Source organism: Kogia breviceps, chromosome 12 (genome assembly GCF_026419965.1).
Source record: "Kogia breviceps isolate mKogBre1 chromosome 12, mKogBre1 haplotype 1, whole genome shotgun sequence".
NCBI lineage: Eukaryota > Metazoa > Chordata > Mammalia > Artiodactyla > Physeteridae > Kogia > Kogia breviceps.
The window spans coordinates 22,294,040-22,312,530 of record NC_081321.1 but is presented as its reverse complement, the minus strand read 5'-3'; the positions used below and the strand labels follow the sequence as shown (position 1 = coordinate 22,312,530).

The following is an 18,491-nucleotide window of genomic DNA, read 5'->3' as shown; positions in this document are numbered from 1 at the left end:
TCCAAGACAATTCAATGAGGAAAGAACAGTCTTTTCAACAAATGATGCTGGGAACACTGGATATTTACATGGAAAAAAAAATGAAACTGTATCCCTTCCTCACATCATTTATAATAATTAAACCAAAATGAATCAAAGAAATAAATGCCAACTCACTAGGAAGGCTAATTTTTTTTTTTAATGGATAGTAACAAGTGTTCCTGAGGATGTAGAGAAACTGGAACCCTCCATCACTGCTGGCTGGAATATAAAATGGTGCAGCTAGAAACATTCTTGTAGTCTCTCAGAATGTTAAATGTAGAAAAGTGAAATTAACCAGTAATTTCGACCCTAAGTATATACCCAGGAGAAATGAAAACATACATCCACACAGCATTATTCATAACAGCCAAAAAGTGAAAAAAAAACAAATGTCCATCAACTGATAAAAGGATAAATAAAATGTGGTATATCCATACAATGGAATACTATTTAACAATAAAAAAGAAATAAAGTGCTACCACATGTAGTAACATGGATGAACTCTAAAAACATTATGCTAAGTAAAAGAAGACAGCAATATTAGCCCACAAATTGTGTAATTCTACTTATAGGAAATGTCTAGAAGATGCAAGTCTATAGTGACATAATGCAGATTAGTGGTAACCAAGGGCTAGGGGACAGGGTAGCTGGAGGGGAGTGAAGAGTGATTGTTTAACTGGTACAAGGTTTCATGCAGGGGTGATGAAAATGCTCTAAAATTAGATTGTGCTGATGGTGGTACAATTACGTGAACATACTAAAAACTACTGAATTATCCACTTTAAAGAGGGGAGGTTTATAGTATGTGAATTATATCTCAATAAAGATGTTAAAAATAAAGATTATAAAATATTAAAGTAAGACAGTATCACTAGACTACTTTAAATCAAAATATAGAAAAAATAAATATTCCTTTGTAGTGATCATTATCAGATTAATACTTCAGGTTCTTAGAAATCACAGTGACATGGAAAAAAGACTTCACTATTACACATTAAACTGATTATAGTTTCTGAAATACATATGTAAAAAATAAACTAGCCTCAAGACCTTGGGGTCTTGCGATCAAATTCTGTTTAATTAAAAAAAAAAATCCCTAAGTCTTATCATGTGAAAGATTGCAGAAGTAGTAGTAAATATATTTAGAAAATTCATATTTTTAAAAAATCACATAACTACTGGTGTTGGTATTTCACCACTTCAAGTGTAGAAACTCTACTTTTTATGTCCTTTATTCTGCTTTGTTTATGATACAATTCTCTTAAAATTTTCCTTTACATACATTAGAACCATATCAATGTTAAAATTTTTGACTTACTAGGCAAACATAATTTATAAAATGTAAAAAGAGAAAGTCTATTTTATTTACCCATATTTTTACCCTCCTTTGTTCTTTCCCAATGTTCCAATACCCTTCCTTTATCATTTCATTTTGTTCAGAAAACCTCATTAGCAATTCCTTTAGGGTAGGTTTTCTATGGCAAAATTCTCTTAGTTTTCTTCCATCTAAGAACATCTTGATTTCCTCCTTTCATTCTATAAGTACCTTTACTCTGCATATAGAAATCTGGATTGACAGCTATTTTCCTTCAGCACTTGTTCTGTTTCCTTCTGGCCTCCATGGTTTCTGATGAAAAATCCAATGTCAGCCTAACAGTTTCCCTCTTGCAGTAAAATGTCATACTTTTCTGGCTTCTTTTAAAACTTCTTTGTCTTTCATTTTCAGAAGTTTGACTATGATATATATTACATTAGTCAGGGCCTCTAGAGAAATAGAATCAACAGGATATATGTATATGCAGAGAGAGGGATTTATTTTCAGGAATTGGCTCACACAATTATGAAGGCTGGCAAATTCAGTATCTGTAAGGTAGGCTGGCAGACTGGAGACCCAAGGAAAGGTCAGTGCTGTATGCAGTTCAAGTCTAAAGGCTATATGCTACCAGAATACCTTCTTGCTCAGGGAAGGTCAGTCTTTGTTCTAGTATAACTTCTACTGATTAAATGAGATCCACCCACATTATTGAGGGAAATCTGCTTTATTCAAAGTCCACAAATTTAAATATTATTATCCAAAACACACTCTCACAAAAACATCCAGGATAATGTCTTGACCAAAAACCTGGGCACTGTGGCGCAGCTAAGCTGACACATAAAATTAACCATCACAATGGGTCTTGGAGTGGGCTTTTTTTTAGGGGGCATAAGGTATCATGTTTAGAGTTTATTCAGCTCCTTGAATATGTAGTTGTATTTCTCTTGTCAAATGTGGTAGGTTTTCAGCCACTATTTCTTTGAATATTTTTTTCAGCTCTACCCTCTTTCTCCTCTCTTTCCAGGACTCTGATGACATGCATTTTAGGTATTTTGTTATAATTCCATAGGCCCCTAAACCCCTATTCATTTGTTTTCAATCTATTTTCTCTGTATTGCTTAAATTGGGTGATTTCTATTGCTCTATCTTCAAAGTTCACTGATTCTTTCCTCTGTTTCTCCATTATGCGATTGAGGTCATACATTGAGTTTTTTATTTTGCTTACTGTATTTTTTAGTCCTAAAATTATTATTGGTTCTTCATTACTTTGCTAAAAATTTGTGTTCCTTTGCTGAGGTTTTCTAATTTTTCATTTGTTTCAAGTGTGTTCATATTTGCTTCTTAAAGCATTTTTAGGATAAATGCTTTATAATGCTTGTCAGATAATTCTAACATTGGTGGCAAGTCTGTGTTCACTTCTGTTCATTGTCTTTTTTGACTTAAGATGAGATTTTCTTCGTTCTTGGTATGGGTAGTGATTTTCAATTGAAACCTGGACATTTTAAATCTTGTTTTAGCAGACTTCCTTTGATATAACACTAATCCAGCAGGGAAACAGGAGAACAGTCAGGTGCAGTAGAAGTCCAGGTTCCTGACTCATCCTCTGCTGACACTCAGGGCTGGGGAAATAAGGATCCATTATTGCTGAACACAGTTGGGAGTTCAACTTACCACCAGGCCTTCACTCTGACTGGGAGGGGTAAGGGCACCACCATATTGTTCCCAAATGACCTCCAATGACACTGCAGGGGATAACCCTAGTAGCACTCAGCAGTAAGGAAAGTCCTGACTCTCCATTAAGCATCCACTGATACCTTGCACGGGGCTTGGGGGGTGGGGCGGGGAGAGAAGTGTCTCCTTACCATAACAGTGGGGTGAAAATCTAGACTTCCTACACAGCCTACCCTGATACTCAGTGGAGAGGGGACTTACTTCCCAGTGGGAGGGAACATGCTGATTCTCCACTCCACCTTCTGTGACTCTGCCTCAATGGGGAAAAGGAAGGGTACCTCGTTATAGATTGGGAAATGTGAAGTCTAGGCTCCCTTAACCACCCTTTGTTGGCAGGGCTTGGGGTGGGACTACAGTTTGCTCTCTGGTATTTGGCGGGATTAGAAGGGTTATTACCTAATAGTTTCTGCCTTGATAGGTGAAAGCTTTCCTGGTCTTTTGGATAGGGAGAGCAGGCTTTTGTTGGGGTCTGCGGTCTGTGCCCATTTGGTATTTCTGAGCTGCTCACTTCTCCAGCACCTTGCCTGGGGCAAATGAGGCAAAAAGATAGCCTAGGGAACCCAGCATTATGTAGTTACTTGGATTCAGGGTCCCTAGCCAGTCTGCCTTCTTCTATCTAACTCTCAGAGTCTTATGTCTTTTCTATATATAATGTCCAGGTTTTTTTTTTTTTTTAGCTATACTTAGTAAAAAGAACAGAAGAAAATATGTCTACTCCATGTTTCTGCAAGGCAGAGGTTAAAGCAAAAATAACACATCTTCCTATGCTTTATTTTTTAGGTTTTTGTCATTTTTCTTTTACTTTATATAAAACAATTTCGGGGGAGATTTGAGAAGATGGAGGAAGAGTAAGACGAGGAGATCACCTTCCTCCCCAGAGATACATCAGAAATACGTCTACACGTGGAACTGTTCCTACAGAACACCTACTGAACGCTGGCAGAAGACCTCAGACCTCCCAAAAGGCAAGAAACTCCCCACATACCTGGGTAGGGCAAAAGAAAAAAGAATAAACAGAGACAAAAGAATAGGGACGGGACCTGCACCAGTGGGAGGGAGCTGTGAAGGAGGAAAGGTTTCCACACACTAGAAGCCCCTTCGCAGGCAGAGACTGAGGGTGGTAGAGGGGAGAAGCTTCAGAGCCGCGGAGGAGAGCGCAGCAACAGGGTGCAGAGGGCAAAGCGGAGAGATTCCCGCACAGAGGATCGGTGCCGACCAGCACTCACCAGCCAGAGAGGCTTGTCTGCTCAACCGCTGGGGCGGGCAGGGGCTGGGAGCTGAGGCTCCGGCTTCAGTCAGATCCCAGGGAGAGGACTGGCGTTGGTGGCGTGAACACAGCCTGAAGGGGGCTAGTGGGCAACGGCTAGCAGGAGGGAGTGCGGGAAAAGTCTGGAGCTGCCGAAGAGACAAGAGACTTTTTCTTGCCTCTTTGTTTCCTGGTGCATGAGGAGAGGGGATTAAGAGCGCCGCTTAAAGGAGCTCCAGAGATGGGCGCGAAAATCAGCTATCAGCGCGGACCCCAGAGAGGGGCATGAAATGCTGAGACTGCTGATGCTGCCAGCAAGAAGCCTGTGTGCAAGCACTGGACGCTGTCCACACCTCCCCTCCCCAGGAGCCTGGGTAGCCCGCCACAGCCAGAGTCCCATGATCCAGTGACAACTTCCCTGGGAGAACACACGGCGCGCCTCAGGCTGGTGCAATGTCACGCCGGCCTCTGCCGCCGCAGGCTCGCCAAGCATCCGTAGTCCTCCCTGCCCCCGGCCCTGAGTGAGGCAGAGCCCCCGAAGCAGCTGCTCCTTTAACCCTGTCCGGTCTGAGCAAAGAACAGACGCCCTCAGGCGACCTACAAACAGAGACGGGTGAAAATCCAAAGCTGAACCCCGAGAGCTGTGCGAACAAAGAAGAGAAAAGGGAAATTTCTCCCAGCAGCCTCAAGAGCAGCTGATTAAATCTGCACAATTAACTTGATGTACCCTGCATCTGCGGAACACCTGAATAGACAACGAATCATCCCAACTTGAGGAGGTGGACTTTGGGAGCAAGATAGGTTATTTCTTCCCCTTTGCCTCTTTTTGTGACTGTGTATGTATATGCTTCTGTGTGAGATTTTGTCTGTATAGCTTTGCTTTCACCATTTCTCCTAGGGTTCTGTCCATCCGTATGTTTTTTTTTTTAACTTTTTAAAATTTTTTCCTTAATAATTTTTTATTTTATTAACTTTATTTTATCTTACTTTATTTTATTCCCTCCCTCCCTCCCTCTCTCTCTTTCTTTCTTTCTTTCTTTCTATTTTTTCTCCCTTTTCATCTGAGCCACATGGAGGCCAGACTCTTGGTGCTCCAGCCAGGCATCAGGGTTGTGCCTCTGAGGTGGGAGAGCCAACTTCAGAACACTGGACCACAAGAGACCTTCCAGCTCCATGTAACAACAAACAACAAAAATATCCCAGAGATCTCCATCTCAACACCAAGACCCAGCTCTACTCAATGACCAGCAAGATACAGTGCTGGACACCCTATGCCAAACAACTAGCAACACAGGAAAACAGCTCCATCCATTAGCAGAGAGGCTGCCTAAAATCATAATAAAGCCACAGACACCCCAAAACACAACACCAGATGCAGACCTGCCCACCAGAAAGACAAGATCCAACCTCATCCACCAGAACACAGCACTAGTCCCCTCCACCAGGAAACCTACACAACCCACTGAACCAAACTTAGCCCTTGGGGACAGACACCAAAAACAATGGGAACTGTGAACATGCAGACTGAGAAAAGGAGACCCCAATCACAGTAAGTTAAGCAAAATGAAAAGACAAAAAAACACAAAGCAGATGAAGGAGCAAGGCAAAAACACACCAGACCTAACAAATGAAGAGGAAGTAGGCAGTCTACCTGAAAAAGAATTCAGAATAATGATAGTAAAGACGATCTAAAATCTTTGAAATAGAATGGAGATAATACAAGAAACGTTTAACAAGGACCTAGAAGAACTAAAGAGCAAACAAACAGTGATGGACAACACAATAAATGAATCAAAAATTCTCTAGAAGGGATCAATAGCAGAATAACTGAGGCAGAAGAACAGATAAGTGATCTAGAAGATAAAATAGTGGAAATAACTACTGCAGAGCAGATAAAGAATAAAGAATGAAACGAACTGAGGAGAGTCTCAGAGACCACTGGGACAACATTAAAAGCACCAACATTCGAATCATAGGAGTCCCAGAAGAAGAAGAGAAAAAGAAAGAGACTGAGAAAATATTTGAAGAGATTACAGTTGAAAACTTCCCTAATATGGGAAAGGAAATACTTAATAAAGTCCAGGAAGCACAGAGAGTCCCATACAGGATAAACCAAGGAGAAACACGCTGAGACACATATTAATCACACTATTAAAAATTAAGTACAAAGAAAACATATTAAAGCAGCAAGGGAAAAAAAACCAAATAACACACAGGGAATCCCCATAAAGTTAACAGCTAATCTTTCAGCAGAAACTCCGCAAGCCAGAAGGGAGTGGCAGAACATATTTAAAGTGATGAATGAGAAAAACCTACAACCAAGATTACTCTACCCAGCAAGGATCTCATTCAGATTTGATGGAGAAATTAAAACCGTTACAGACAAGCAAAAGTTGAGAGAGTTCAAAACCACCAAACCAGCTTTACAACAAATGCTAAAGGAACTTCTGTAGGCAAGAAACACAAGAGAAGAAAAGACCTACCATGACAAACCCAAAACAATTAAGAAAATGGGAATAGGAACATATATATCGATAATTACCTTAAATGTAAATGGATTAAATTCTCCCCCCAAAAGACACAGACTGGATGAATGGATACAAAAACAAGACCCATATATATGCTGTCTACAAGAGACCCACTTTAGACCTAGAGACACATACAGACTGAAAGTGAGGGGATGGAAAAAGATATTCCATGCAAATGGAAATCAGAAGAAAGCTGGAGTAGCAATTCTCATATCAGACAAAATAGACTTTAAAATAAAGACTATTACAAGAGACAAAGAAGGACACTACATAATGATCAAGGATCAATCCAAGAAGAAGATATAACAATTGTAAATATTTATGCACCCAACATAGGAGCACCTCAATACATAAGGCAAATACTAACAGCCATAAAAGGGGAAATCGACAGTAACACAATCATGGTAGGGGACCTTAACAGCCCACTTTCACCAATGGACAGATCATTCAAAATAAAAATAAGTAAGGAAACACAAGCTTTAAATGATACATTACACAAGATGGACTTAATTAGTATTTATAGGACATTCCATCCAAAAACAACAGAATAAACATTTTTCTCAAATGCTCATGGAACATTCTCCAAGACAGATCATATCTTGGGTCACAAATCTAGCCTTGGTCAATTTAAGATAATTGAAATCATATCAAGTATCTTTTCCAACAACAACACTATGAGACCAGATATCAATTACAAGAAAAGATTTGTAAAAAATACAAACACATGGAGGCTAAACAATACACTACTTAATAACGAAGTGATTACTGAACAAAGCAAAGAGGTAGTCAAAAAATACCTAGAAACAAGTGACAATAGAGACAGGATGACCCAAAACCTATGGGATGCAGCAAAAGCAGTTCTAAGAGGGAAGTTTACAGCAAAACAATCCTACCTTAAGAAACGAGAAACATCTCAGATAAACAACCTAAGCTTACACCTAAAGCAATTAGAGAAAGAAGAACAGGAAATCCCCAAAGTTAGCAGAAGTAAAGAAATCATAAAGATCAGATTAGGAATGAATGAAAAAGAATGAAGGAAACAATAGCAAAGATCAATAAAACTAAAAGCTGGTTCTTTGAGCAGATAAACAAAATTGATAAACCATTAGCCAGACTCATCAAGAAAAAAAGGGAGAAGACTCAAATCAATAGAATTAGAAATGAAAAAGAAGAAGTAACAACTGACACTACAGAAATACAAAGGATCATGAGAAATTACTACAATCAACTCTATGCTAATAAAATGGACAACCTGGAAGAAATGGACAAATTCGTAGAAATGCACAACCTGCCGAGACTGAACCAGGAAGAAATAGAAAATATGAACAGACCAGTCACAAGCACTGAAATTGAAACTGTGATTAAAAATCTTCAAACAAAAGCCCAGGGCCAGATGGCTTCACAGGCAAATTCTATCAAACATTTAGAGAAGAGCTAACACCTATCCTTTTCAAACTCTTCCAAAATAAAGTAGAGGGAGGAACACTCCCAAACTCATTCTACGAGGCCACCATCACCCTGATACCAAAACCAGACAAAGATGACACAAAGAAAGAAAACTACAAGCCAATATCACTGAGGAACACAGATGCAAAAAAACCTCAACAAAATACTAGCAAACAGAATCCAACAGCACAATAAAAGGATCATACACCACGATCAAGTGGGGTTTGTTCCAGGAATGCAAGGATTCTTCAATATACGCAAATCAATCAATATGATACACCATATTAACAAACTGAAGGAGAAAAACCATATGATCATCTCAATTGATGTACAGAAAGCTTTCAACAAAATTAAACACCCATTTATGATAAAAACCCTCTAGAAAGCAGGCATTTAGGGAACTTTCCTTAACGTAACAAAGGTCGTATATGACAAACCCATAGCCAACATCGTCCTCAATGGTGAAAAACTGTTAACTATGTCCACTAAAATCAGGAACACAACAAGGTTGCCCACTCTCACCACCATTATTCAACGTAGTTCTGGAAATTTTAGCCACAGCAATCAGAGAAGAAAAAGAAATAAAAGGAAACCAAATCGGAAAAGAAGTAAAGCTGTCACTGTTTGGAGATGACATGATACTATACATAGAGAATCCTAAGGATGCTACCAGAAAACTACTAGAGCTAGTCAATGAATTTGGTAAAGTAGCAGGATACAAAATTAATGCACAGAAATCTCTGGCATTCTTATACGCTAATGATGAGAAATCTGAACATGAAATTAAGAAAACACTCCCATTTACCATTGCAACAAAAAGAATAAAATATCTAGGAATAAACCTACCTAAGGAGACAAAAGACCTGTATGCAGAAAACTATATGACACTGATGAAATAAATTAAAGATGATACAAATAGATGGAGAGATATACCATGTTCTTGGATTGGAAGAATCAACATTGTGAAAATGACTCTACTACCCAAAGCAATCTACAGATTCAATGCAATCCCTATCAAACTACCACTGGCATTTTTCACAGAACTAGAACAAAAAAATTCACAATTTGAATGGAAACACAAAAGACCCTGAATAGCCAAAGCGATCCTGAGAACGAAAAATGGAGCTGGAGGAATCAGGTTCCCTGACTTCAGACTATACTACAAAGCTACAGTAATCAAGACAGTATGGTACTGGCACAAAAACAGAAATATAGACCAATGGAACAGGATAGAAAGCCCAGAGATAAACCCATGCACATATGGTCACCTTATCTTTGATAAAGGAGGCAAGAATATACAGTGGAGAAAAGACAGCCTCTTCAATAAGTGGGGCTGGGAAAACTGGACAGGTACATGTAAAAGTATGAAATTAGAACACTCCCTAACACTATACACAAAAATAAACTCAAAATGGGTTAAAGACCTAAATGTAAGGCCAGACAGTATCAAACTCTTAGAGGAAAACATAGGCAGAACACTCTATGACACAAATCACAGCAAGATCCTTTTTGACCCACCTCCTGGAGAAATGGAAATAAAAACAAAAATAAACAAATGGGACCTAATGAAACTTAAAAGCTTTTGCACAGCAAAGGAAACCATAAACAAAACCAAAAGAAAAGCCTCAGAATGGGAGAAAATATTTGCAAATGAAGCAACTGACAAAGGATTAATCTCCAAAATTTACAAGCAGCTCATGCAGCTCAATAAAAAAAAAAAAAACCCAATCCAAAAATGGGCAGAAGACCTACATAGACATTTCTCCAAAGAAGATATACAGATTGCCAACAAGAAAGAATGCTCAACATCACTAATCATTAGAGAAATGCAAATCAAAACTACAATGAGATATCATCTCACACCGGTCAGAATGGCCATCATCAAAAAATCTAGAAACAATAAATGCTGGAGGGGGTATAGAGAAAAGGGAACACTCCTGCACTGCTGGTGGGAATGTAAATTGATACAGTCACTATGGAGAACAGTATGGAGGTTCCTTAAAAATCTAAAAATAGAAGTACCATACGACCCAGCAATCCCACTACTGGACATATTCCCTGCGTAAACCATAATTCAAAAAGAGTCATATACCAAAATGTTCATTGCAGCTCTACTTACAATAGCCAGGACATGGAAGCAACCTAAGTTTCCATCAACAGATGAATGGATAAGGAAGATGTGGCACATATATACAATGAAATATTAGTCAGCCATAAAAAGAAATGAAACTGAGTTATTTGTAGTGAGGTGGATAGACCTGGAGTCTGTCATACAGAGTGAAGTAAGTCAGAAAGAGGAAAACAAACACAGTATGGTAACACATATATATGGAATCTAAGAAAAAAAAAATGTCATGAAAAGACCTGGGGTAGGACGGGAATAAAACACAGACCTACTAGAGCATGGACCTGAGGATATGGGGACGGTGAAGGGTAAGCTGTGACGATGTGAGAGAGTGGCATGGACATATATACACTACCAAACATAGGGTGGATAGCTAGTGGAAAGTAGCCACATGGCACAGGGAGATCTAGGTGGTTTGTGACCACCTACAGTGGTGGGATAGGGAGGGGGTAGGGAGGGAGACACAGAGGGAAGAGATATGAGAACATATGTATATGTATAACTGATTCATTTTGTTGTAAAGCAGAAACTAACACACCATTGTAAAGCAACTATACTCCAATAAAGATGTTAAGAAGAAAAAAAAAACAAAAAGAGTCATGTACCAAAATGTTCATTGCAGCTCTATTTACAATAGCCAGGACATGGAAGCAACCTAAGTGTCCATCAACAGATGAATGGATAAGGAAGATGTGGCACATATATACAATGGAATATTACTTAGCCATAAAAAGAAACGAAATTGAGTTATTTGTAGTGAGGTGGATGGATCTAGAGTCTGTCATACAGAGTGAAGTAAGTCAGAAAGAGAAAAGCAAGTACCATATGCTAACACACATATATGGAATCTAAGAAAAAAAAAAAAGGTCATAAACTACCTAGGGGTAAGACGGGAACAACGACACAGACCTACTATAGCATGGACTTGAGGATATGGGAATGGGGAAGGGTAAGCTGTGACAAAGTGAGAGAGTGGCATGGACATATATACACTACCAAATGTAGGGTGGATAGCTAGTGGGAAGCAGCCGCATGGCACAGGAAGATCAGCTAGGTGGTTTGTGACCACCTAGAGGGGTGGGATAGGGAGGATGGGAGGGAGGGAGATGCAAGAGGGAAGAGATATGGGAACATATGTATATGTATAACTGATTAACTTTGTTATAAAGCAGAAACTAACACACCATTGTAAAGCAATTATACTCCAATAAAGATGTTAAAAAATTTTCATTTTACAATGTTTTTTTAATTTACTAAGTAAAAAAATTTAATCTTATTTATTTGGCATTTTTCACTATCTTTTCCAATGAAACCTTTTTTCAAACTCCCCAACAATGTCTCAATTCAGCTTGTAGGGGGGAAAAATGATTGATCACATCTAATACAGGACAATCAGAAGAATGTAAGATTCCCTAGTAACCAGGAATGGTGTCAGGAAGGTGGCAGATCTAGCTGTATATTTGAGTAAATGCCTGCATGGGTAGGAGAGGCAAGGGTGTAGAGCCCTGAAAACCAAAAGATTGAGGAAAGTTGTGGTTTTAGGTTCCTTACTTCCTAAGTTTGGTACGCATAGGTGAATGGATATAAAACATATATTCCATTGGAGCAAGAATTTTTATTTTGTTCAGTTCTGTATCTATGACAGTCCTGACATAAAGAAGAAAGTCAATAATATTTCTTGAATTAAGGAATGAATAAATGCAAAGTGATGTTCACAAAGCTTCTATTAGCAATAGTAATGAGAAGTTGTATTTTGGTTTGTTTTTGAGTTACCTAATGATTAATGAAACATCCATCAAAATGTTTATATGCTTTAAAAACATATCTTTAAAGATATTAAGAAAAAAGAAAAGCAAAATTAAAAAATTAGCACATGAACTTCTCACGCATGAATTTAGAATGGAAAAAAATGGTTTCTTTTCTTGTTCCACAATGGGGCACGATTCATCAACATTTACATTATAAAGACCTCTAACCTACCAAGAAAACATTGCTCATTTTTCCTATGTAAGTTACTTTATTTTTTCCATATTACTATCAAGTTGATTGTCAGTATGTTTCTCAGACTCCTTGGTTGTAATATTTTACATAATAATTAATGTATCAGATGTATTCCTCTTAAGAGTACTGTAATATCTTTGTGCAAAATGTGAAGCTCAGCAATAAATCAATAATATGGAAATCTATATGAAAAGTATTTACACCAAAGTTCCCTACTATGAGAGAATTTATACAGTTTGCATATTAACTGACTACAAGTATAATATGATAAATATAACTTTGTAGGATACATGATTTGATACCTAATCCTTTAAAGCAAATTGTAATACCTAATGCCCGAAATTTTAAAATTCTCTTTCTAAATGAGAGTCACATAATAATATGAGACAAAGAAGAGGTGAAATGAGTAGCTCTCAACTAAGTTTCTTCAAAATATAGTTTGCAAAATATATTTGCAAAGTTGCTACATATGCTTTTAAACTCATTCATTGCTAGTGTTGAAAGTAATACACAATAAACACGTTTTCAGCAAAGGAAATATGTGGAGCTAGAGCCAAAAAAAATTTAAATATCAAGTGCTGAGCTTTTCAGAAAAACACAACAGTGTTAAGTACTTTCAAAACATTTAGATACTGTCATACAGAGTGAAGTAAGTCAGAAACAGAAAAACAAACATCGTATATTAACGCATATTTGTGGAATCTATTAAAATGGTACAGATGAACTGGTTTGCAAGGCAGAAATGAGAGAGAGATGTAGAGAACAAACGTATGGACACCAAGGAGAGGAAGGGGGTGGTGGCGGGATGAATTGGGAGATTGGGATTGACATATATACACGAATATGTATAAAGTGGATGGCTAATGAGGGTCTGATGTATAGCACAGGGAACTCCACTTCACTATACAGTAGAAACTAACACAACATTGTAAAGCAACTATACCCCAATTAAAAAAAAAAACATTTAATTTAGAATTCATAAAGATAAATGAGTAAAATATAAATTCATCCAAGAATATATCACTTAATATGCCAGGAGAATTATGTAAATTCCAGTATTTTAATTCTTCCAACCCTTAGCCTTAGGAAAAGAAGAGATGGTCCAAAATAGATATTTTCCCCAACTCAACAACTGTGAAGCTGGTTTGTATTAGTAGAACTAAAAATTCACAACATTATAAAAAAAAAAAAAGCCAATAATCACAGCTGTAAAAACCAGCCATTTTTTAATAACCTTCTCAACAATGGCACTAGTTTCTATATAACTGTGGTCACAAAAATGACCTTTCGTGTCCCAAGACATATCTACCAATTATTTCAATACCTTGGATTTTTTAAAAAAGTGCTTTTCACTTAAATTCTGGACCTACTTCTTTTTCTACTTTTATCCAAATGACTTGTTACAGGAAGCTTTTTGACATTAAATTATCAGCTAATTAAAATGAAATCAATTTCTATCATGTTTAGGAATGAAGCTGAATCAATAAAAAAATGTCTATATTCCATATATGGTAGAAGGATTTTTTTAAACATTTATTGTAATAATTAACAATACAAAAATAAACTAAATGCCTATTTATACAGGTATAGTTAAACCAATTATGGTGTGTGTGTGTATATATATATGTATATATATGTGTATGTATATGCATATATACGTTTGTATATGTGTATATATATATGTGTGTATATATACGTATGCACACATATATACATATATATATGTATACACACTGTGGAATACTATAGAACAATGACAAAAACAGGATAAGTTTATATGTACTGACATGAAAATATATACTGACAAGTTAATACAGCAAGAAACAAAAGAACAAAAAGAACAGATTAAGTAGAACAACATTTTTCTAAAAGCAAATCAAAATTATACAGCATGAGTATACATATGTGTGTGTCTGCGTGTGTGTGCATATGTGTGTGTGAATATAAAGAAAAACCTCTAGAAGGATGCACATCACACCATTCACACTGGTTACTTCTGGGGAGAATTTTTTGAATTTGATTTCAACAAGAATGTATTCCTTAATTACTTGATGGAAAAAAATGATGTAACATGAAATTTAGGGGGGAAAAATTTTGTCATTAAACTCTCAATTTACTTTAAATGATTAAGCGTATGCAGGCTTAGCTTATCCAGAATAATACTGCATATATCACTGATACTGACATTTATTATAATTTTTATTATTACTTAAATGTACCCAAATCTATTTAATTTGTTTAAGAAAAAAAGCTATGACAATAATTTTCAGATTTATAGCACACTTTTTTTTTCTATCAAAGGTGGAACCAGAGTAAAGACCAAAAAAGCTAATAATCTAGCAATTAATTCTACAGTATTTTGTTTTTGAACTTCAATCCTGTGTTCTCCAATATTCTGTAAATTCTCAAATGCAGAGCAACTTCTAGCATTATCTTTGTAATCTACTAAGTATGCTTTCAGTGAATACTTATTAATCAATTGAAAGGAATTCTATACCAAACTAAGACTACACTATAATTCTATAATTTGTGTAGCATATGTCTATGTGTGTAATTTTTTTTTACTAACACTTGCCAAAGTTTAAAAGAATAAAGAAAACAGACTCTCAAACCACTACCTTATATTCATCCACAATAATGCTGAGGGCTTCATGACCAGCTTTCCTCATGTCTTCCAATTCTTGTTTATGTTTTTCCTGAAAGAAAGTAAGATACTAAGCCATGATTTGTTCTTTTGACAAAATAACAACACACCATTGACTTTTGCATCTATAAGTGATTGAGTAGCTTGTGGCACGCAGCTGCAAACAAACAGAAAAACTGTTTTTTTAAAAAAGTTCTGTTTAAAAGCATTCTGGAGGGCTGTGGCAATGAGAAATTAAAGGGAAACAATAACTGAGAAAGGAAAACCATGCTGAGAGGGGTAAGGTAACACAAGGCAATGGTGTTATCCCTTGGGGCATTTGGCAATTCTGGACCTGGATCTAGAGACAGGAGGCAGGAGGTCCTGTGTTACTTCAACAAGCCAGGGCCTTTTTTTTTTCATTACTTCTCTAGTAACATATACATGCCAATAGTTTAATACATAATAAAGTTTGAGAACCACTGGATTAAGGTAATTAATCCCCCATTCTACCTTCCTAGGAAAGGAAAGGCTTACCTTTCTTTGGAGAATGTTAACACCCTACAGAGCCTTTCCAATTTTTCAAACACAATGTACAGCTTTCAATGCAAAATTATCAGAGATGGTAACAGATGAGACCAAAGATACAGAAAACAGAAAAGACAAAAGAAAAAGACCCATGTGTGATTCTGAAATTATTTATCAAAGAGTTTAAAATACGTATGAATAATACATTCAAGAAAATAGAGAAGAAATGGAGAAAACAGATAGGAGAGAGATTTTCTTAAGAGAACTGGGATTCGTAAAACAGAAATTCTACAGTGAGAAAAAATGTATTATTAACAATGCAATAGATGAGGTAAATAGTAGGTGAAACAGCAGAAAGCAGGATTAGAGAACCAAAAGACAGTGAGGGAAAAAAAAGGAAACTACAGCAGAAAGAGAAATAAGTGATGGAAAATACAAAAAAAAAAAAAAAAAACTTTAAAAAGATGGGACTAAGTAAAAAGATCAAATATACATGTAACAGAAGAATTGTTAACAAATAATCCAAAGAAAGAAGAAAAAAATTAAATGTAGCAAGATGGCAACAACAGAGTGATGAAGAAAAATAGAAAACAAAAATTTCTAACATTATGCATGAATTCAGGGTATTATAAAACCTACAGATATTTCTAATAAACAGTAAGATATTATTAAATATTAGAGCAATAAATATGAAATTTTAGATGAAATGAAAAAACTCCTATGAGAAAACACAACTTAACAAAACTGAAAGATGAAATAAAAACTCTGAAGAGTCCTATATGTGTTAAAAAAAAATTGAACCTGTATTAATTTAAAAACCAAACAAAATAAAACTTCCAACCAAGGAATCCATAAGCCCAGATGATTTAACAGGTTGATTTTAATAAACATTTAAGAAATAAGTAACAGAAACCTTACACAAAATCTTCCAGAGAATAGAGAGAGAGGGAATACTTCCCTACATATTTTATTAAGACAGCATATCCCTTATACTAAAATCTGTAAAGATAAAATTATGAACCAATCTCTTTTATGAAAACAGAAGCTAAAATTCTACATAAAATACTAGCAGATGGAATCTAGCAATACATAAATAAGATAATACATCTCAACCAAGTGGGATTTATTTTAGGAATGTCAGGTAGGTAGAAGTGATGTACACCATTTCAAGCTTGACCCACAAAACCTCCAACACAATCCTCCACCCATTCCCTTTTTCCACCTATTTACTTGCTAATGTCAATGCCTAAGATGACAATTAAAGTCACGTGCTGAGAAGAGCAGCAGGGCCTCTATCAGCCTGGGACCCTGAATGACTGCACCCCATCACCCCAGTGGACTTGGAGAGAAAATTAACTATATTTAGGGAAAAGATAACACCAACAGTTCTTGTTCATTTACTGTCACCACTTTCTCATTTATAAGCTCCCCTCATTTACTATGCCTTACTTATTCACAAGTTCTATTTCATTATCAAATTCTAATTGCCATTTCCAGTACATAAAGGATCAACAAGGGCACTTATTATAAACACTGATTTTTGTTGGTATGATTATCAATCTATGGCTCATGGCAGCAATCTTTTTTTTTTTTTTTTAAGCTCAGCAGCCATGGCTCTCGGGCCCAGCCGCTCTACGGCCTGTGGGATCTTCCCGGACCGGGGCACGAACCCGCATCCCCCGCATCGGCAGGCGGACCCCCAACCACTGCGCCACCAGGGAAGCCCGGCAGCAATCTTTTTAAAGTCATTTGCCCATTTCTGTCAGAGTTGTTTCAGTAAAAACTAAATAACATAGCAGCTAAATCCAATTACCTGGTAAAGCAAGCTCATACTTTTTATTATACTAAAAAGCAAACACATGTGGGCAGCACTACCAACTCATCACTTTGGAACTCCCATTCAGGTCAGGTTATCTCACTAATGGTATGTGACTGTTTCATAAAATGACCTAGGAGGGCAAAAGCATCAATTCCTATGCTGAATATTAACATAGTTTTTGTTTTTCTTAGTTTTTAAGATTAAAAAAAAAAAGTAAATAGAAACATTTTTCTGACACTTTCTTTTCACATCATAGTAGAACATCTTAGGCAGTTCCTGGGATGCATATTATTATACCTTGAGACCAGTGATTTATGACGAATTCATATAAAACAGGTTACATGGTCCAACAGCATATTAAAAAGACTACACCCTAAACCTAGGATCAAGTGTAATTTATCTCAGGAATGCAAAGGTGGTCTAACATACAAAAAAGCAATCCATTTAATATACCACATTAAAACAATGAAGGAAGTAAAACCCCACATGATCATCTCAGTATGCAGAAAAAGAGTGACAAGATCAAGCATATTTTCACTATAAAAATACTCAACAGACTAGGAATAAAAAAACAGTATCCTTAACCTGATAAAGGGCATTTGTGAAAAACCCACAGCTAACATCATAATATTGTCAGATTAAAAACTTTCCCCTAAAATCAGGGACAAGACAAGGCTGTACATTCTTGCCACCCCTATTAAACACTGTACTGAAATTCTAGCAAGGGCATTAGGCAAGAAAAATAAATAAAAGGCATCCTTAGAAATTATTATATCAGAAATGAAGAAGTAAAACTATCCCTATTTTCAGAAGACATGATTTTACACACGGGAAACTAAAAAATTATTAGATCTAATAAACAAAACACTATTAAATCTAATAAACAAGTTAAGCAAAGTTATAAGAAACAGGGTCAAGACAAAAATCAGTTGTATTTCTATATACTTGCAATGAACAAACCAAATATGAAGTAAACAAAACAATTCCATTTACAATAGTATGAAAAATGATAAAATACTTAGAAATATTTTTTTACCAAAGATGTATAAAACTTTTACACTACAAAAAACAAAACACCGTAGAGTCTTAAAACATGTAAAGACATCCT

At 36.4% G+C, this 18,491-nt stretch overlaps 1 protein-coding gene across 8 annotated transcripts in view; it reads right to left on the bottom strand.

The window, feature by feature from the left end:
- CCDC91 (coiled-coil domain containing 91) overlaps positions 1-18,491 on the bottom strand; it is a 376,162-nt gene that overhangs the window by 170,460 nt on the left and 187,211 nt on the right. For all 8 annotated transcript variants that reach the window (XM_067008954.1, XM_067008955.1, XM_059081562.2 and 5 more), the window contains one exon: positions 15,032-15,109. In XM_067008954.1, the coding sequence (XP_066865055.1) occupies positions 15,032-15,109 (78 nt within the window). The remainder of the gene's footprint in view (positions 1-15,031; positions 15,110-18,491) is intronic.